Source organism: Xiphophorus hellerii, chromosome 13 (assembly GCF_003331165.1).
Source record: "Xiphophorus hellerii strain 12219 chromosome 13, Xiphophorus_hellerii-4.1, whole genome shotgun sequence".
Classification (NCBI taxonomy): Eukaryota; Metazoa; Chordata; class Actinopteri; order Cyprinodontiformes; family Poeciliidae; genus Xiphophorus; species Xiphophorus hellerii.
The window spans coordinates 10,841,512-10,864,271 of NC_045684.1; the positions used below are offsets into that span (position 1 = coordinate 10,841,512).

General features: G+C 37.3%; 1 protein-coding gene across 1 annotated transcript in view; it reads right to left on the reverse strand.

Moving 5' to 3' along the window:
* LOC116730790 (dolichyl-diphosphooligosaccharide--protein glycosyltransferase subunit STT3B) overlaps nt 1–22,760 on the reverse strand; it is a 102,312-nt gene that overhangs the window by 54,747 nt on the left and 24,805 nt on the right. Inside the window, exon 2 of the mRNA XM_032580278.1 lies at nt 6,025–6,133. Within this exon, the coding sequence (XP_032436169.1) occupies nt 6,025–6,133 (109 nt within the window). The remainder of the gene's footprint in view (nt 1–6,024; nt 6,134–22,760) is intronic.

Here is a 22,760-nt window from a genome sequence, read left to right on the forward strand (position 1 = left end):
CCTCAGTTCCACCTTTATTATGGTTTTGCTACATCTTTATGCACCATCTCCTGGAAGCTGTACATCTTTGCATAGATCAGCATGTTACAGGGAGATATTTGCATTTAGCATGACCATAAGAATGACCCTCCTGCCTGGCATCAAAATGTCTGTACTCTCTATATGGCAAAACGCCATTCGCCATCTGGCACTGCACTCCTGCCAAGTCAACTGGGAGTTCTCGAAGACCTTTTTATATTCACATGCTTTTAGACTTTGCTTTCAAGGCAAGTACGAAAACACAAAATTACAGATTTTTTAATTGTACGCATAAATAAATACACAAGCATTAGCTTGTTAATGGCTATAGAAAAGCAGCTCAATAGAGATCAAATGAAAAATGCTCATTTTCACAGTGAGTGACACTGAAAGGCCCTGATTCACATGAATCCCTTTTCAAAGAAACTACATAAAGCCGAGCCTCAATGCATCACACATTCTCAAAGATAAAACTTACTTTTACAATCAGTTAAAGTACGTTTGATAGGTTTGTAAAACAACACTCCTTGTATGTAAACTGATGAGTAGCAGAGTACATACGTCTTTTCTAGCTATGTACTGGCCATTGTTTTAAGGGTCAAGAAACATTTGGAGACCAAGTAGAAATTGCGTTGAAACAATCATATTTTATCAATACAAAAAAAGCCATGAATAATATGATGTCTAAAGTTGCTCTTCAACAAAAGTCAGATCCAGAGCACAGTCCAGAGGTCTAAAAATCAGTACAGCACATCAAAGTAAAAAAAAAAAAAAAAAAAAAAAAAAATCCACCTAAAAAATGTCCTTTGTGATGAGAATATACCTTTGAAAGTATGCAGTTGCAATCCAAAACCTCTAGTCAACTGAAGTACAGGATCTGACATTTGCTGACATGCCAAAAAAAAAAGAAAAGGAAAAAGTGAAGCACAGAAGTTTTTAGTTGATAACAGTTCAGGTAAACCTTCCAAATGAGTCATTTTAGAACAATTTGACAGTCATTTGAAATTTCAAAGAATTTCTTTCTTGGCTTCTTCTTTCCCCCTTTATATCTTATCACAAATACTCATTCCATCATATAATTGTTTTTGCACCAAAATGAAAGTAAAGGAAGCATGGAAAAAAAAATACTCAGACTGCAAAACTGAATGCTTCGATCCACAGAGCCCAGACATTGTGAACGACACAAGGAAGTTTCTCAGGAGACCGTTGGAAAATTAAGATGATTGAAACGTCCATCAAACCATCAGAGCCAATAGAATACATTGGTGTTTACAAAAATTACAAAACCATGATCATTCACCAAATACAGCAAGGTAAATTAATTTGAAGTAAAGCGATGAAATGTAAAATTGCAGAGTTAGACACTGTTAGGAAGACAGAAAAGGCTGAAAACCATCAGGTACCACTTCATTTTGCTTCTTAGTGTGAAAATGGCATTTTGTTGTGGTAGAAAATGTTTGTCATTTAGACAAGGCTTACCCCATTACGTAAATATGCAATATGTTTATCGGTTGACGCATAGCCTTTGTTTGAACTTACTTTGTTGCTTGAGTTATATACCTGATACCTCTCAGCACTGCCAATGTGAGTTTTCTTTTAATTTTGTACAAGAAAACATACATCCATGTTGTCTAATTTATAACATCTTGCATAAATACAAAAAATAAATTTTAGCTCATTTTAAAAGATTGTTTTTAGTTGTTTTTGTTTTTTTCTTAGATAAAGTTAGGCTTGGTTTATTTACTAAAATGCTAATGCTTAAGCTCCCATGACAGCACACTGATTAAATTTTATTTTACTAGATTATAAAGTTAAATTGTTTTTGGATTAAATTTAACATTGATTGACTTCATTAACTGTAATGCAATATCAAGTCAGAGTATCGTTACAGAGCAGTATCGGGACATTACAAATACAAAAACACGTCCTTGTTTAAACTAATAGTACATTTTTATGTTCACACAAAATGTCAGTTTAACTGCTGAAGGTCATTTTCCAAAGCAAGAACATCCCTAAAATTAATGAATGATAAACGGATAAGAGCAAGAGTTCTCTTTTACATTCTAAACCTCACGTCTGAATGTCCTCTACTTGCATGCTAATTTTAAATGTCCAAGAGAAAAAGGAAAATACTTTTAATGCTTAACTAAATTTGTGCAGAGATCAGTTCAGCACAAACTAATCTGCTCCACATGATTAATGTGTAAATTATTCAGCAATTCTTTATAAGAAGAAATTAGACATATGAATAAAACTGTGCAGCATGGAAACAGGCACTAGTTGTTTAATTTCCGCAAAAGAAAATAACTCACTGTGCGACAAAGATGGTCTGCAAATAACATGAAAATTAAGTTGGGACTAAACATGTTCTAATTCTAATTACCTGTCTAATCACGAATTTCAGCTTGAGCCCTGTGGGAACAGAGACCTAAACCAAGTAGCCATGAACTGTAACAGAACCAATAAATCCATTATTAGATAGCTTTGCAAATGCAATTACCAGTAGCTGATTACAACCGCTCACAACAAATGAGGACCTTTGGATTCCAGCTCTTTGAGAGTTTCTTACACACTATGGGGAAAATGTCAGTATACATCCTGACTATATCTGATTGTTGCAAAGTAACGCCAGCTCAATGATGAACACCATTAACATGCCTCACCATCTTTATGTGAGGAAACGATGCTAGAGAGTCCGATTACAAGACTCCATCTGATCGTTTGAGCTGGACTCGGTGTTGCCGACACGTTGGGTAACATTTTCACATTTATCTTGCACTGAAGACTTTAGATTATACACTCCTGCTGCATCATTAAGGAGTGCAATTAGAGCTCAAGAGTGTAACCCTGCTGCGTCCATGAAAAGCGGTGGGAAAGAAAGGTAGCAGGTGGCATAGTAATAGATGGAGGAAGATGGATAGACCTGAGGTATTTAACACAGATGAGACTCGCAGCTCGCTGGTTGTTGAGTTGATGTCGGGAGAGCAAATGTGAAAAAGACCGAAAGCAAGAAACAACATGCTGAATTCATAAAAGGACTTCAACACAGTAGTTGTTGATGTTAAGCAGGGATTCCGTGAGAATCCATAGAGTTAATTCATCACAACTGATGAATCAGTTGTGACTTCGTTAATATAACATAATGTAGATTAATCACATTACCTATTGTGACCTAAAAGCCTCTCTCCTGTGGAGGATAGCTTAGTCCAAAGCAGCGCGGCGTTGGTCACAAACGCAAGTGAAAAGATGAGCGAGGGACGTCAGGCTGGTGTGCTCAGGGGCAAATTTCACTTTAGTAAACGCTGCACTGTACTTCTGGATAAAACGAAGCTAGTATGTAGAATACTTATTGCAATGATGAATTATCCTTCCACCGAAGCACAACCCAGATAATGTTTTGTATCACTCCTCAAATTCAGAAGTCTGACATTTTCTTTGTTGTTTTTTAGAATAACTTTTTCAATAAATGGCATGATTTAAACATTTGAATTTCAAACACTTAACAATAGATAAATAGATTAATTAGATTGAACTGATTAATCGTAATGAATTGATTGAAATGATAATGGCACCTTCAGGCATTTGGGATGTATGATCCAAGATAAACCAGATACACGTGTATTCTTTCCAATAAACTCAAACATTACAAATAAAATAATTAAATATTTACTTGACACGACATCATCTGGCTAACCCCAAATTGCTTAAAGCAGCAGTACTGGGTGTGTATGCCAACATCTAAACATGAAAAATGCAGTAAAGACATCTAAAAGACGTTCTCTTATTTTCCTGGCATAGAAATGATTTTATTCTCAACTTACCTAAATAGAAAAGGATCAGACTGATGCAGCATAAACCATGGAAAAAAGTGTGAATAAATATATGGTTTTATATGTATTTATTTATTCTGTCTATTCATATTTGATTACATAGCAAAGTGATATAAGAGTGAGTGTACTAGCTGGCTTATAGAAATGTATCCTAAACAATACCTGAATGAATGAATGTGCTGTTCAGCTCTGTGAAAAGTGTCTGATCCACCTTTGAATTATTTAGATTTTCAAAAATACAGACTTATCTGGTTTTCAGCAATACCACTCCAAGCCTTTCAAAGAACTCTGCTGCTGTTTTGTTTGTTCGCTCAAGTCCGATACCTGGATGTCTGACGGCATTTTCACAAGCAGACTGTTGCAAAAAAACAAAAAAACTTGGTTTTTTTCCCCCCCATTGCCTTCATAAGAAGAAAACAACCCCAGAACATAAAAAAAAACACCATTTGGCCTGGTTAAAATTGAGTTTCTGCACCAACAAAAAGCTCCCCTAAGAGCACTTAGGTAAAAACAAAATATCTCAATAAAGTTTGAAGCATATCAATAAAAATAGTTTAGGAAATTTCACAAGGACAAATGAAGCAGCAGCAGGCTAATAAAACTGTACAACAACTTAACCGCATCTAAAAGCCCTGCTCTTAAGAAATCAGAAAATATTGAAAGGAAAAGCAACATACTTTAGTTGAGCCATTTACCGGATGTCATGTTTGCAACTAATAGCACTTTGCTGGTGCCAGACTCCTATTCTAACCATTTGAAGCAGAGTTGTAGATCCATCTAAAATAAAAAATAAAATAAAGAAAGAAAATGCAAATCCCCCACACTGTCTAGAATAGTTTTGGGGCAAAAACCTAAGCATGATCTTTAAGGAACTATGACACGACATCATCTGAGACAAAATTATTGTTTTAGCTTTGCTACTTTTTAAAAACCTTCATTAAAAAAGTCACAAAGAAACACTTTCAAAGATATTTAAAACCCTACAAAATGTTGCCAAGTACAAGATCTGACTTCTTGGAATCTAAAGATGAGATTCAACCTTTTTTTAAAAATTGTTTTTAAGCGGACACTCAGACTTTTCCTCACTTTTCCAACTTCAAAGTCTAGGCTGAAGTTTTCATATTCTACTATTCCTGAGTATGTCAGCTGGCTTGTAGAACAGAAAGTCAGACTCAGATCAGACCCGTGTATCCATCAAATGCTCAGAGATGTAATCATCAATCTTGAACTTCACCAGGACTCATGTTAAAATTAAACCTCACTAAACCAGTGTCACAATAACATAAATCAAAGTAAATACAACAAAATAAAAATAAAAAAAACGCCTTTGTATTTGGTAGAAATAAACTTCTGACTTTGAAAGGAAATAATATGAAGATTTGTTACAAATGATCTTACTTTTTACACTGGAAGTAGCTACTTGACTTGCCGAAAGCTATTTCTAGGCTTCAACTGATTCAATGTCAGACTAAGAATCAAGGTCATGCTTCTTTTGATACAGATGTTAATATCTCCCTGCTAATGCATTTTTCACAATTTTGCGAGGAAGAAAAGGGAATGCAAGGAAAGAAAGAACAAGAAAAGAAAATGACACAAGGGAGACAGTAGAAAGAAAACGAGGAAGGAAAAAAACAAAAGACAGAAAAGAGAAACTGGTACACAAGCAATGAATGACAAAAAGATACACATGAAGGAAGCACCCTACATTTAAAACAGATGGGTGAGCCAATAAAGTCTGGAAACACACACATTTCTCTCCACTAATATTTTTTCTTCCATACTTAATCCATGCCTGGAAAATAATTTAATCAAATTTTCTGCTTTTCTGGACTCCATAGGAACCCTGGTTATAAAAACAAATTGACAATGACATAAATATTGCAGTAACTTTTTTTAAGGCAGAGAAAACTTTATGATATTTTTATATGGGAAGCAACCTCTGGTGAACTTTTCTTTCCAGAAGGAAAAAGAAAATGTAGACACCTTACTCTGAAATTTCATTCCTAACTCATCTGCTCACAAAAAACAAGAGCACTGGAGCCCACTTTCCTCAGCCAGACAAATTCAGGTCAAAACAACTTTATGGGCATTGTTAAATGCAGCGCTGGATGCAATAAACAGAAGAAGAAAAACAGAGTTTTACAGCATGATTGATTCGTTTCTAACAGATACTCACTGTTCCACCAACAATCCTGCCCAGGGGGTACCAGGCCCTTTCATCAAACCAGTTGAGGAACTCGTAGAAGCCATTGGTGGTGAGATGGTGGGTTGATCTGTAGTTGAACCTGAAGCAACACAACAAAAGCAGAAGACAGAGATGGGTTATTGTAATGCAGAACATAGTTGACACGCTCCGTTAGGATCAAATCGTCTTAGGCGGAGATGAAAGCAAAACATGAAGCAACACAAAACAGATTATTTTATTCAGATTTTTATTCAGATTTTTTCAGAAGGATCTAAGGAATATTAAGCTGCTTTGACTTGTTCAAAGTGAGATCAGTAAGTTCCTCCATTCACAATCTGAGCCTTTGTAGTGATGCCAAAAGCTCAGAGGTCAGGCTTTGGTTAGAAGATCAGACGGTTTTACTTGGGATGTGACAACATTAAACAGGTCTCAGTTTTCCCTCCTAATTCAATGAATCAACCAGGACGTAGGAACAATGATCTCACTTAAAACATGACCCAGGTCAAAGAGTAGCTGAGGTAAGTGGGGGGGGAGGGGGGGGGTGGAATGCTGTCAAACAGCTGAGAGAAAGAGCTGACAGTCTTCTGAAAACTGCTGCCGAAGAAAACGCAGGAACTCAACGGCAGCTCCTCCGCCACACAGCTAATTAATTTGGGATGCATTGTGGCTCGAGCACAGGCTCACATGGATGGTGGAAAATACTCCAGGTACAAAACAGAGAGAAGTAAGCTAAAGGCCAGTTACCTGGGAGGTGTACAACAGAGTGAGTATAACTTTGACTGTGAAGAAAAAGCTGTTTAACACCAGAGAAATTCTTTGATTCACATTTCATTGAGTCTTATTTAATCATCCCATGAGGTAATGCTGCGCTAAGGAGATCAAGGTGCTGCTGATCTCTGCAAAAGAAGCTTATTTTATATCATTATCCCCAGTCAAACTGAAGAAACGCTCACTCCGAATATACGGTCACCTGTGAAAGTTCTCTGGATCTTGCCACTTTACCACCACAAATATCACCATACTCCATCTGATGAGCTCACATTTATTCAAACCTCCCCATTGCTTTCTGAGTCAGCACTTTGCAGACAGACTCCTGCCCACTCAAACAGTACTGACTTATTTCCTTTGATGTAACAACGACACACACTTGTTAGCACATGCTATCCAACAACGTATGATGCTTTATGCACACTGTAGCTAATACAGGGTTTCTGCAGGTTTCATAAACTCAAGTGTAAGACTTAAGATATTTACTAAGACCATTATGAATGAAATTTAAGAAAGTCATGTAATAGATACAGATTTGCACTTGCTCATGATATACACAAAATAAGCTAGGTAGGATATTTTAGCAGCTAGTCAGTGGAACAAATTCACAGGAAGCCCTGTTCTCTTCTCTAAAACTCCCAGATTTTCTTTCCAGCATTGCTCCGTGTTTAACTGCGTCCATCTTCCCATCAATTGTCTCTGCTCCATGCCTGCTTCAGAAAAGCAGCCCGTAACATGACGTTCTTATTTTGTTATGAACTTCTACAACTTTACCTTCCAATAAAATACAAAGCAGCCACAGGCAACACTTAATTTGAGTAAAGGAAATAAACAAAAAACTGTTTAAAGTAATCAAAAATCCAACAGAAGTAGAAGTAGTATTGTAAAAAGCTTTAAAAATCTGTGAATAGTGCTTTTCCTTTGGGCTTTTGCTGGCAATCATATTCCTCAACAACCCGAGGCTTGAGGCTCTGACACTGACAGAATAACCCACTCCCACCCTAGCTGCAACTAGAGCTACTCAAAAAAAATGCAGAGTAGTTCAGTCTTATGGAAGAATAAAACTTCAATTTCTCCATCAACCTGCTGCATGTCCATGCAGGTGATCTAATGACCTCAAAATTATGAGAAACCCCTACATATGGGGCATGTTTCTTAGATATTGCAAAAACAAATAAATATAACCCCAGAATGTGAGAAAGCATGAAATGGAGTCAGCCAGGTGTGAGGGCGCTTCCACAGAGACGCTCTGGAAGTAGATGGAACTGGTCAGGTTCTTCAGCCTCATTGTTCAGCGGTTGTCAAATCAGTGAAGCATAAACAAAGCCAATTCAAAGCAAAGTCTCTAAAGAGACAACTCTGCTCAGTGCCAAGCAAAATCCGCAAAACCCATTTTCCATTGATCTCATGGACAGCTGAACAGATCGGTTCATCCGTGCCCCTGTCACGTCGATGGGACGGATAACGTAGCTCTGCTCGGCACATTAGCAATTTAATGCTTAGCTGCCTATGTGGTTTCAGGCCACAAAGCCTTTGATGACTAGCAGCCTCTCTTAACGCCAGCGAAGATGAGCAACACTAATACAACAACACTCCTGGGTGGATGTTTGAAAGGAGAAAAATGAAGCTTATATAAACTCTATACATAAAAGCAAAGAACAGAAATATGGAGTGGCTTAGCTTCGCCTCCCTTTCAGACACCTCCGGGGGCTGATTCACTGATTAACAGCTTCCTGGTAAGATGAGGTCGTCATTATCAGTGTGACTAAATGAGCTTCATCGCTACTTACAAGCTATAGTATGCTTTTATTCAATATCAGCTGCATAAGTGCATTGTAGTTCTCTTCCCCTTCATTATGAAGGGGGGCTTACATGCAACTTAAGTTAATGATCTGCAGATGACCTCAACGATAAGAGGCGGAGAAACCAAAACCCAAGCTGAGACACCAACTAGAGCTGAGCATTATGGGAACCCATGTTGGTCTTTTTTTCTGTTAGGATCGCAACATTAACGAGTGTACAATAAATCCTGCCAAGGGCAGGATGTAGTGTTTATTCCATCAGTGTAATCCCTACCTTAGAACAACTTAATCTAGCCAACAACTGTTCAGTGTGGATGCTGATACTGAGAGAAAATGCAAATTAAGCAACTTTCAGTATCAGGGAGGTGGTTACAAGGGAAGTCAGAGGAAGCACAGAAATTTTAAAAAGGAATGTATTTTTAAGTCACATCAGATCATTCAGAGTGCAAAACAGTGAAAGAGAGAAAATGGTCAATAAGGGGAAGGCTGAATAGAGTACTAAAGTTTCTTTGCTTTACAGTCTGAACTCTGACCCCATTTGCACTTTGCACTAACATGCATCCCAAGTGATCTAGGCATGTCTGGACAGTGCTAAAACTAAATAGTATTTTACCAATTACAGTTGGCGAAAATGTTTAAAAATATTGATTTATTTTGACAGGAATAACCTGCAGTTGATGCTTATAAGCCACCAGAAGCTAAAATTATCTTTGGGATTGTTACTTTTACACATTTCTCCACTTTTAGACCCCATGGAACAGCAAAAGATATGAACATCAGAGATCCAAAACAATATATTATCAAAGGAGTATTCGTGTCGTGGTGTTTTGACTGTAGTGATGCAAAGTCACAGCTATTCAATCAAGTCTAAACAGACTGCAATGGATTTGTAAAATATATACCTCATCACTTCATTATTATCATGCTGTAAAAAAATGTGCATATATTAAACTTTTGCATCAGTATCACCCAAGCCTACCGCAAACACACAAACGTATTAAGACCGTCTCCCTCAGGTTTTACCTGGAACAGACAGCACGTTCCGAGTAATTCAGCTCTGTCAGGACAGAGTTAAATACATGAACACAGTGAAAACGCATTGAGGACGTTTCCTTCAGAGGTGGCCTGGGTCATTTCTGTCTGCTTTAGTTTAGCAATCTGAATGCAAACTATCCAGGGACACATTAAAAGGACCACCCACCAACTGACTGAGACTCCATTCATGTAACAGATTCGCCCACACAGCTTTTAGATAATAAAAAAAGAAAAACGAAACAGCATCAATTAAAGCAGTGTTGCTAAAAGAAAAGCAACTTAACATGTAAACATATCTCCCCAACAAGTACAGTTTATCTATTAAGGTTTTGGAGCTGACTGAAGGCACATTCACATTTACAGAGACGTGCAGCTGAGTTATCTACCATTGTACTGTTTTATGGGTTTAATTCCCTATAGGCTGAGCGTGTGTTTTGTAAAATCCACCATTATTTATTCATAACTTAGAAATGGGTTTCAAGCTAAATATCTAAGCTAAAAATTAGACTGATAATTGCAAGCCAAGATAATGCCTGAATAATAATGCCTATGAAGTTAAAGAAACATCAGCAGACCAATTGGTCTTTTATTTGCTGCAAAGCCAACAGACCACCCTGTGACATGACTTCATGATTATTAGCATTCAAACAGGCTAACTGTGCTCTGAACAGGCTACATTTACCAAATTAAAGTGAAGATCTACCATCTTTGTTGTGTTCAAACCTAAGCTACTGTCTCAGTTTTGCTAGTTGTGCAAATTATTAAGGTAAAGTGGAAGAGATGGTTTAAAATATCAACTCAGTCATTTAGTCTTATTATATAATACCAGAGCACTGTTTCACAGTGCCTACTCACACAAAACATTTTTATGTTTTATATGCCCATTCTTTAGGAGCAACAGGACTAGTGAGAACAGCCAATAATTGTTTATTATCATCAGATATCATAAATTTGGCAAAATCTTCATCTCTCTAGTCACCAACCTTTTTCACCACACCTGATATTAGATCCCAGAGCCCAAGATGCTCATAGAGAGAATAATGTTTTTTAATCAGCTAATCCTATCAACCCAATATTCAACAATATCTAATGGTGTTTTCCTAATTTTCCCAGACAACAATCTGAACTCTATAAACTAAACTGCATCACATAAACAAAATTTTTCTGTGAGTCGGGGCATTTATTTAAGTGTCTGGAGAAACTTCCATTTAAAAACAACGCTGCCACTCAATTTTGGGATTTCGATGTTGGAAAATATCTCGTTTGGAGAGCTGTCTGGATTTTCAGGGTAAATTACACCACAAGCCCAGCTCATCCGGCATTTTGATCTCCTCTCAACTTCAAATCATGCTCGATTTTCTGTACCTCTGAAGGAAGAAGCCAACAATCCTTGAGCAATCTCTTTTTGCTTTACAGTGCACAGCAAATTTTCATGAGGATTTAGAAGGGATAAGGCACATTTATTGAGACAATTTAATCAAGTGTTAGAGTTTCGAACCAATCGGTACAAAATTCGCCACTTTAGGATCACAGCTTCTCCAGGTTTTATTTGTCTAGCTTTGATTATATTGCCAACAGGTTATTGGTGGAAACAATGAAGTTTTCTATATTTCAATTAATACTGCTCAGCTAAGAAAAGGAATTTTATATAAGAAAATCTACAAATCAAACTGAGTCAAACAAGGAGAACAATCATGACAGATTCTTCTATGTTCACAGGAAAAAGCCACCCAAATCTGATCGCATTTTTTTGCACATTTCCAACTCCCCCCCCCAAAAATCCAAATTGTGTCACTACCATATGTGGTACTAAATCCATATGTGTCCGTAAAGTACCTTCACTCTGAATCGTCGTGTTGCATTTTATTTGACTTAAAATTGATTTATACACGGTGGCGTTACTTACCCAGACATTGTGCTGCTGTGTGTCGTCTACGTTCTTTTGCGGTTGTGCATCGTAAATCGTTCAGGCAAAAGAATCAATGCAGTCACATTTTTATAGTATTATGAATGACCATACAAAAATGCTACAGACGTAAACTTTGATTACAAATTGCTACATTTTTTAAATACTAAGACACCGAGAAACTATGTCCATTGTGAAAACAAAAAAAATAATTAAATATAAATTATGAAATGTACCACGTAATTCTCCAGAATCTGATATGTTCAACCTTTTTGTAAGACAATCATGGATAAAGTCTCAAAATGCTAACTTTACCAACTACTTTCCTGTTTCCACTCTTCAAATATGATAAAATCAAACTCCCTGCTTTTCAGAACTGCATAGAAACTTCTGCACAATAAGGGCAAAACTAGAAAAAGAGCAACCCCATCAATGAAGGAAACAAAAATAAAAACAGAAAACCCCACTAGAATAAATAAAGTCATTCTGTAATAATTATCATTGGAATAAACACAATGGTTTCCAAGCTTTGGTTTGGTAAATGAACCAGCTGGCCTTAGTAATGCAAGCAGATGGTTGGGTTTTTGTTGCATGTTGAGATCTAACATCAGCTCAGCATGCAGAGCTAACAATGCATGCTCCAAAGAAAAGCATCATCTCTGAAAGACTCATTTTATTTAAGTCACATTCCTATTAGCATAATAAGTTCTACTGTCTCTACGCTCTAATTGCAAGTAGAACAGCCTATAAAAACAGCAGCTTTCAATGAGCATTGTTTATTTCTTCCAGTAGCTCTGCGTTCTGACAGTCGGCATATGCATTCTCACATTCATCACTTTGGTGTGTATGAAAAATGAGGTTGGCAGGAAGGGGATTACACACTTCCGAAATAGACCATTCTGAGGCATCTCTTAGTCTAGGTGGTAGGTTTCCTGTGGATCAATATCCTGTCGTCTATTCATATACCAGTGACAGACGTGTATGATACTTATGACTTAAGACTGGATCTGTTTCAATAAACAAACTGCTATTGACAGCCTAATTATTATTTTACCCATACATGCAGGCTCTTGGTTGCACCTATGCACAAGCAGCTTGGCAGTATCTGTCACCGACTTTTGAAGCCTTTGAAGTGATACGGTGATGACACACACATGCTTATTAACGCATGTCGTGCTGCAACATCTGAGGGGATTTTTTTTGTCTGTAGCTGATGAGGAGCAATTTAAAATAACTTTAATGTCATCTCACACACATTTGTTTTAAGTTTTTTTTTTAAAACACCCCAATACTGTGAAACTTTCTTTTTTTTTCTCAAGGTTATCACACATTAGAATCTCAGACTGGCCCCTGTCTGAGGTATTACAGGATCTTTTGATTTCAGTTAAAAGGAAAAGATGAAACTGTGACATTTACCAAAGGAATGGATACTTGGTTTCTTTCCTTCAGGGAAAATGTTGGCAAATGTAATGTTCTGCAAGCATGTTTGGGTTTTTTTTTTTAAAACAGAAGGGATACTTGCAATTTACTATAAGCTAAACTTATTTCCCTTTAAAAACTATAAATGATTTAACCCATTTTTATACAATTAAGCACCAATGTGCTGACTATACTGCAAAAAATATATGGAACAAAAATATTCTAAGAAAATCTAAAGATAGTGAACATTTTTTTGGCATCATACATCATCATTAAGAAAAGTAAAACTGGTATTTTACTTAGTATTAAGTCATTCAGGCAACTTTTAACAGAATGACTCAAACATTTGGTGGTCTGCAGGTAACCTAGTAAAGCCAGAGTCAAATCTCAGCATGAACAGGAATAATTTGAATGTTTTTAAGATATATTAGTTGTAGAACAAATACTACAAGGTTTAGTTCTGCACACACTGCATTATTCTGTAATGACTTCAAAAGAAGTTGTTAAACTTTAAAATGGGCAGAAGAACTTCACTTCACAGGACAAAATAGTGAAGTTTAATTTGCAGGTACCTGCAAGAGTTCAGGGGGTTGTGGAAGTCGTTAGAAATTACAAAAGGTAGGTTTGCTGCACCGAATCATTTCACACTTCGCTGCACTTTACATTTTGATCTCAGCAGCTACAACAACATTTGGGATGTTAATAAATCAACGTTCCGACCCACTTGGCTCTCTGTGTTGTCGCAATGAGGAAGAAGCTGTCTGGTCAACTGAGTTCGATGTTGACAGCTGACATCTTCATCTTTTGTAGGAAAAAAAAAATACCTAAAAGATCAGAGGAACTTTAATTTGCTACTAAGTGTGAAAACTAGCTTGAGGCAGTCAATTTCCACCAACTGTGATTTAAAAAATAAAAAATATGAATAAACCCAAAGTAAGAAAAAACAGTGCAGGTACCTTTTAGTGTGGTTGGAGTCGAGAAAGAGGTTTTATTTATTGGGTATTAAAATTCAACATCTCATTGTTAGACTGGCATTAAATCTCCAGTAGAAAGACACAAAAGCCTTTTATGTTCCCTTTCTTTTCATCTGTCAACCATGTAAATTAGTTTGATAAGATATAATAGATTATCATTACAGATGGTAGCCTGAAATATGTAAATTCCTCCTAAAAAAAGGGAAAAAAAATCTGTCATCGCATATCGGTGACTGAACTTAGAAAAAGGGGTTTTATTCAGTATAAAGGAGCTGTTCAGAGTGAAGGGCAGAATGGGAAGAGTTATTTCTAGGGACACGGTGGGAGCAAAGGCTCAACAATAAATGCACCTTGAAATAGCCTGTGACAAGAGGGTTCATTCCCGCTACGTCTGCTTCCAGACCATCAGCTCCTACAGAATTGTGGGTCGACGTGCGGCGAATTCATCAGAGACAGAACCGCTAGGAAACCGGGCCTTCTGTTCAATAGCACCATTAAGAAACGAAGCATACAATTAACCAACTGGGGTTCATCGGGTATCGAACAGATCTCAGAGGAAACGCGACACATCTGAACTTTAAACAGTAATTGTTGTGGAGAGAATCTGATCTGAGTGGAAGTAGGTGTGGGGTGAGACTTCACCCAAAAACTTTCGTCTTGGTCCGATCACCGTTAAATATTCGGAATGTCTGAAAACATAAAGCTCAATCTGTCAGCGACTTCCCTGTGATTTCCCAGCAGCGTTGCTCCCACCTCTGACAACCAGAAGCGCAGCGCAAGCTAGACGTTCTCACATAAATCCCCTCCGAGAAAAACGCCAGGGAGAAAATGGTTCACCTTTGAAAAGACACAATTCAGAAGCTTTTGCAAGAAAACAGCATTTTTTAAAAATATAAACAGATATTTAGGGACGTCCAATCAGATTATGGCTGACAATCTTTTTCCCTTGATAAAGCTATTCACCCATTTTTCAATTGCGCCATGATAAAAAATTACTTTATTTTGAATAAGATAAATTTGTTTCATCTACAAAGTAAATGTGAACATTTTGCAGCTTAAAGTATAAATTGTGCCAAAAATGTCTGCTCAATTATTACAAATAAAATTTACATTCACAAAAACGCAATTTTAGATGATAATGATGTGACATATATGAAGCAATTCCATTATAAAGTACGAACTGCTCAGCATTAATGTCTTTTTGATGATTTTTCATATCTTAAGCAATGTAATACAACTTGCAGCGCAATAATATGTGAGATGTAACCTAATTTTAAGCCTGATATGAAGCTACTTTGTCTCTCATGGTGGTTGGGAACAATTACAAGGAGCAGTCATATTTTACCAATACATTAATTAAAAACGTGTGGAGAAATTACCAGATCCTGTCACATTTCCAAGAGAGTAATTGCAACGCCTGATATTTAAATGTCACTGAGTAGCTCAAAGCATATAGCCAAGAAATGTCTCCATGCAAATCTTTAGATGTGTATAATTATCCTCCAAGAAAAATGGTTTTACGGCCTGGATGTTGCACACAGACCTAAAGGAGACTGCAGAGAGTTGAACCTCCTGTCTGTGTGAGGATCTATGAGCCCAGTCTGTATTCCAGGCTTGCTTTGCTCTGCCGGAGAAATTGCCACCTACAGTCTGAGCTCGACAGCAGCCTTAGAAAACGCTGCAAGCTGAGAGCCTCCACCTTTAAAAGGCTTTCTGCGCCCAGCTTTCCCATCAAACTATTATTTACAAGAAAGCTCAGACTCCATTCATAGTAAAATCATCAGTTATTTCCAACTACACTCCGTGTTCTCTGGAGAGTTCTTCTCAAGTTTTGATGTTTCTTTGTCATACTGGAACTTTTCAAAGTAGTTAAAAGCACTTCACTAAATACAAAATGTGGTTTTCAAACAATATTTTCATTCATGAAAAAGAAAATTAAAATATATCCAAACCAACTTTTTTACTAAATCTTTATCTCACCAGGTAAAAACTAATTTTATTAGATCTAATTAGATCAGGTCCTCTTGAAGAAAGGTGAATTGGGCAAGAAAAGCAGCAGCATATGTCATACTGGACAAGACAGAAAAACAAAAATTACAAATAAATTGAGAAATTTGACATATAAAGTGCAGGAGTTTATTTTTACATTAGCAATTTAAGAATTTATTCTCATCCAAGAAACAAGAAATGTAGTAGTAATCATTAAGGATGCACTGATTTGAAAATTTAGGCTGATATTCATATCTGATATGAATGCTGCCGTCATGGCCAACAACTGACAAGCACTTTGAAATGCCTTGCTGCTGAAATGTGCTATACAAATAAAATTTGATTGATTGATATGTCCAAATATTATAGATATTTCCCTACACTTTCAACACGGTGCAAGTACTAAGCTTTGCCGTAACGTTTTGAAAGGAATGAGAGGACTATATTACCCAAATTTGTGGCTGTAACTAGTGATATCAGTTTTTTTGTCTCTTTGATTGCAGATTTAACTGGGGGGGAAATGGCAAGAACTGGTTAGGAGAATCCAGTATTTGGGAGTCTGGAATGTGGCGTTTTCCATGCCAAAGCTGCAGGTTAAATATTTTCCACAATTCTTTCCAAAATGTTGCAGAGCAAGTGAGCCCAGGCTGTCTGTAAAAAGATGGATTCAGAGGCATGGAAAGATTTGTGCTGCGAGTCCATTTAATAGGTAAGGAGGGAGATGAGAAATGAGATGCTCCCAAAAGCACAAAGTCACTGAATTTCCAACAGTAGGATCTGAATCAAAGAGAATGGATGAAAGGAACACCAATTCCACATTTAGAAAAAAGGAGTCCACTGGGATGCAGAGCTTCTCTTTTATCAAAACCTACTGTTACCACAGAACAGAAGTAGGGAAAGCACTGGGAGAGAGCCAGGCAGGAACAGCGGGAAGTGGTGTATCCCAGAGACAGGGAGTAATTACTGGCACAGATAAGAGTGCTGCAGTCATAACGGGGAGCAAATCAATGGCATATCTGAAATGCAAACATTTGAAACAGCAACAATAATTACTGATCTAATGATCAGAGGCTGAAATCTGGGTTGGAAGCATTTTCAAAACAACTCATTTCTTACCATTTGGCGTTTAAATGAGAACACGCTGGCAGGTTTACCATCAGGTTAATTTTTGGTCAATACAACATGTGCACAGCTTGCAATTTTACCAATTTGAAGGTGAGTTGTTCAGTAGATCAAACATGATCAAACTACAATTAATGCAATATCAAGGTTTAAAAAATAGCAATTGCAAAGGATGCAATATTTCAGGTTCCATGCATGCACACTTTGAATGCTGATCATTTATGTAGCGAGCTGCATAGTCTAACCATGTGTATATTTTTAGTTGTTGACAACCTAAAGCTCAGACAATGATAGGGGAATTGGGAGGATTGTAAATATAAAAAACAAACAAAAAAAAGAAAACAAAGGAGTCAGGAAAATGTATTGCTAAAACCCGAAAGAGTTGCTTTTTAACCATAATAAATGAAACATTGACCAACATATTTTATGTATATTGATGGTTTTGATGATGGCACTCACAAAATGTAATGTTTGCTACTGGTTTTCTAAATTGTTGGCTGCATGGTGTCTTTTGTGACTTTGTATATTTGTACTTTTTGATGTAAAGCTTTTTGAACAGCCTTGCTGCTGAAATGTGCTATACAAAAAAACTTGACTGATGGGAGAATTTAAAGGGAGAGATATCAAAAATTGACTTTTAAGTTTTACATGATGTTATAATGTTATTCCCTCATCAAAAACATACCTGGAGTGTCGCTTTGCTCGTTCATGCATATTTGAGGAAACCATAAATTGTGCTGAAAGGGGAGCATGGGAAAGGGTAGGAAGATCTTAAAGAGATAAAGGCCGATTTCAAATGTCCGATAAAACTACGATGCAAAGTCAAATTCCTTTCAAGTTGTTTTTGAATTTTACAGCATTTTCATAACAACTAAGGCAACAAGGTTACTAGACTGCTACAAAATGGAACTATGTGCCTTGAAAATACATAATATCCCCCTGCTCCAATTTAAAATGGCTGCATTGCATTTTTTGTTGTTTTGAAATATTAGAGAAATGCTGTTTAACTGCAGAGCTGTGCAACAACTGCTCATTCACACACACTGGGTGACACCGTCTTGGTCCTAATAAAAAATTTAAGACTATTTGTGGCAGAAAGGCTGCTTAAGGCTGTTTTATAATCACAATAAATGAATGATTTATTAATTAACACAGTTTTTAGAGTTTTCCCATCTCAAATATTAAGCTAGACACCTCTTGTTCTCATTTTAAAATGATACTTTAAAAAAAATTTAAATCATCTGATAAAGAGCACTTATATATTTATGAGCGCTCATGACAAAAGGTTTCATTTGTACACACCATTCAATAACCTGGAGAATTTTACTGTATGTTCAGATTTTCAGTAATACTGAAAAATAGCCCTTTTTTATATTTACTGTTATTGTACCGATATTACTGGTGAGACAGTTGAAGTATTTGTCATTAATTAGATGTTCTTAAAGAGAACTGGAAAGGGAACATCTGAGGTTTATAAAACTCTATTATTGGACACAAAATCTCAAATAAAAGATGAATGATAAAAACAAACTAGAACTGTTAAAAACACACCTGCAGATTACCCCATCAACATAAATGATTCTGCAGAATAAGACATTGTTACTTCTCCCCCTCCAATCATAATCGCTCTGCTTGGATCTGTAGAGTCATTGAGAGGCAATGCAGGAAGTCAGGAAGACAGTTCTGCCTCATTGGCTTAAATATCAGAGTAAGGTGCTCTGCAGTGGCTCGACCGGAACAGACTATGCCTCTTTCCGCCACGGCTCACCCCCCTCCCATTCCCAGCAAACTCGACAATCATTAAGACAGTGTGCCTACATCATATTACAAGTTATAGCTGCCCCAGAGCTGCCATGTCTGCATGAGCAGGCATGCCAGTGTGATTCCAAAATCCTCTGGGGTCAAAATTTGCTGCAAGGGCTGAGTAATTATACGCCGTCCTCTGTACCACCGAGGTCTCCTCATCATTATTTCCTAACACATGGCTGCATCTGCTGTTTCATATTCTATGGCTATGAGATATAATGGGAAAGAACAGAGGAGCGTGCTTCTTTCTTCCTCCCCTCTGTTCTTCCCTTGCAGTCGTGGTGACGGAGTGATGTTTCACTTATCCACAGGTCAGTCTCTGGGAAGGTTCAACTCCCAAACCGTACTGTCTTTTTAAAGTTAATGCTTATAAATTCAGTAGAACTTATGCTGATGACTTAAAATAGAGTACGTGTTTTTCTTTCATAAAGTGAAGAGCAGAAGGCAAACTGACGAGTCAATGCCAACTTCTATAAAAACTTCTATAAAAAAATTATATTTTAAATTAAAGAAAGACTTCAGGCCTTAGAAAGGAATATTATAGGAGGGCTCAGAGCTGCTGCAATAAATCAACCAGGTAGTCACTTATGATCTCAATGAAGTCAACACAATTCTGGAGTACAAAGCAAACTTTTTATATCACACTGGTGATAAAGAAAAAAAATGATTCAATAGAGAACTATTGAGTGTGGTTGAGTCCAACAGTAATGTTTTTGGACCAGAGTACCTGGAGAGAACTCACACAAGGACTGGGAGAACATAAACACTCTGAATCTGAAAACTTCTTTTAGATGTGTTGGTCCAACACACCTGAATCAAGGTTTGAGGTCAGGGTCCTGCAGATGACCTAGTTTCTAGGTTTATCTGTACATCACATTTCAGCAACAACACAGTTCAAAATGCTTTACACCACAAAATTATAATACAATAACCAATTATGAAACATTACTTTTCCTCAAATACCATCATCAAAATCATCACGCAAATACACAAATAAGTTGATCAATGTTCCACTTAAGACTAACCAAATGCAACTGTAAGCAGTTGGGTATTTAGCCTCGATTTAGTGGAACTCAGTGTTTCAGCATCTTTGCAGTTTTCTGGAAGTTTGTTCCAGATTAGAGGAGCATAGAAGCTGAATGGTGCTTCTTCTGTGTTTGGTTCCGAGTCTGACAATGCAGAGTAGACCAGAACCAGAAAATCTGAGTGGTCTGTAAGGTTGATATGACAACAGGTCTTTAATGTATCTTGGTGCTAAGCCAGTCATTGATTTATAAACTAACACTGTAGCAATAATTAATGAGACTAAAGATAAATCCATGGTTGAGCTTCTCTAATCTTAGAAATGTTCTTCAGGTAACAGAAGGCTGACTTTGTAATTGTCTTTTGTGAAGTAAAAATAGTTTTATTTCTTTTAACAATTTTATTTAATTCTTTTACTCATTTAACCACATTAGTTTTGTTCAACCTGTTAGAGTATGAAGACTAGAGAGTCTCTGCAGAGCCAGTTAGATAGCTTTCATGTTGACCTCTCCCTGCAGCAATTGCAGCAGGTTGATTGCGACAGCAAGGCACCAGAATTTGTTAACAGAAAAGAACAGATAGTTTAGATAGAAGTTCTGAGGCTTAAGTAGTTTCACTATGGAAAATCACCAGCTCAGAGTTTTAAGAAATTGATGCACCTGCTGGATATTCTGGTTTGACAATGTTCTTGTTATGCAAAATTGTTCCATTATAAAACCTGATTTTTTGGAAACTCACATATTTGAACAAGAAGATGTTTATCATCCAAGGAGTTAACTGACCCTCCAGTGTGATTACGTGGCTTGTATATTGTTCAACTGAAACTGGAATGACTACATTGTGTAACAAGAGTTCTATACTGTATATTGTGAGAGCTTGCAGCTCCAAATCAGAACTCAGAGCAGCTTGCTGCTGTGTTTGTTCTCTGTCTGCAGACGAAATAAAGCTTCGCTCTTTGCCATTTGCCAGAGTCTCAGCCTGATCCGTTATTACACAAGATTTTTGTCCAAACTTTCTCTAAAGGTTCAGATCTGAGTCCATCGCTACACCCAGATTTCAGGGTGTTGAAGCAGAGACGCTTTAATAAGACCACTGGCAGCACCAAATCCAAACACCTCAAGACACATACACACGCACATCAACACAGTCATTAGAAGCCTTGAGTCTTGTGGATAGATTTGTAAATTTGATGACTTTTAACCCAGCTCCCATTACTGTTGGTGCCAAGAATGTTTTCTAATGGTGCATTTACCATTTATGAAAAAGGACTGGTTTTAAGATCTACCAGTCATTCAGGTCTTGCTAGTTAAAGCTGGAACTGAACATCGACAACACACTGAAAACAAGACAAATGCATGCAAACCCGAGCATTCTTGTTTGATGTAGCCGCCTTTAATGATCCGGGCAACGTAATGAGCTACAGTGCCGATTACGGTTATCACTCTGGGGGCTTTCAGACCTTGTAAAACACAAAAAAGGCAGTTTCCTCGTAACTGGGATTCTGAATGCCTAATTGTACGAGCTGAAGAGAACGCAGCACTGGGAGGCGATGGGGGCTAAATTGCTGTAATAATATCTAATAAAGAAAAGATGACGAGTCTTATTACTCTGATTAAATGTCACCCAAGATGCATAGAGGCTCCCACACTTAAGGGCTTACGTGACAAAAACGAGCGGCTGCTCATGGCCGTAAAGAAAATACTGCAGCTTTATGCACTTTTACTTATAATTCAGGTCAAAAACTCCCAACAGATCTTTGAGCAGGGATGAGTTTCTCCAGTCGCTGAGGCTGTGCAAAAAAAAAAAAAAAAAAAAAGAGTTTCCTAACACATCCATGGGGTCGCTGCAGTCTGAGATAACAATTATATCTAGTTCTCGACTTGTGGTGCCCGCTAAAACACATGCGTGACCTATTTGGGTCTCATGGCAATAGAAGCATTGAGACTGAAGGAAACGTTACTGGGGCTCATAAATTACAAAGCAAACCTTTTACCCATGTGGGTTCATGCTCATTTCTGAATTTCTACCCCCCCACCACCTCATTCAGTGCTTCACTGCTGGTCATCTTTTCTCTTCCAAGGTGCCATAGTTGATCTACTGTCTCAGATCAGCACGCCAGTAAATTAATGAAGAATATGACATTAGCAGTAAAAGATGACGTTAATTAGGGAAGTTGCTGTGCAGCAATGCACAAGACCTGGGCAAGATCTCCTACAATATGGATGTGAATTACAGAGCATACTTTCAAAAGCATGCAATATATCCACTGCAAAAAATTTCTTCTGGAAATACTTAAATTAGTAAATAGAATACATTTTTGTGTAATTTATTCGTAGTTTGAATTTTTAGAAAACATTAGTGAACAACCAGAAAAAAAAGGAAAAACAGCAGATGTGTTCAGGGATAGTCCAAGTTATGGAGACATTTAAGACAGGGTTTGGTCATAAAACATAATCCCAAGCTGTGAACATCTCATGGAGCAGTTTAATCCAAAAAATGAAAAGACTGTTTCACAGCAGCAAACCTTCCCACACATGTCTGTCGACCTAAACTGACAGCCCTGCGAAAGGAGCAGCGGGGAGCATCTGTTGACAGGAAAAAACTTTAGCTGTCCTCTGCACATATCTGGCAAGAAGAAACAAAGTCTTATTTAAAGTTTGCCTCAAACAATGTGAGGGGACACAGCAGGGGGGGGGGGCTAGTCAGGGTTCATAGGAGCCAAATATATGGCATCCCTGGAGAGAAAACCTGTTACAGGATGCAAAAGATTTCATCTTCCAGCAGGACGATGATCTCAAACATACACACAGGGTGTGTGGGTTGATCCCCTGTGATCCCTCTGTGGGTTTCAGAAAGTCATATTTCAGACTTTAAAGTCTTTTT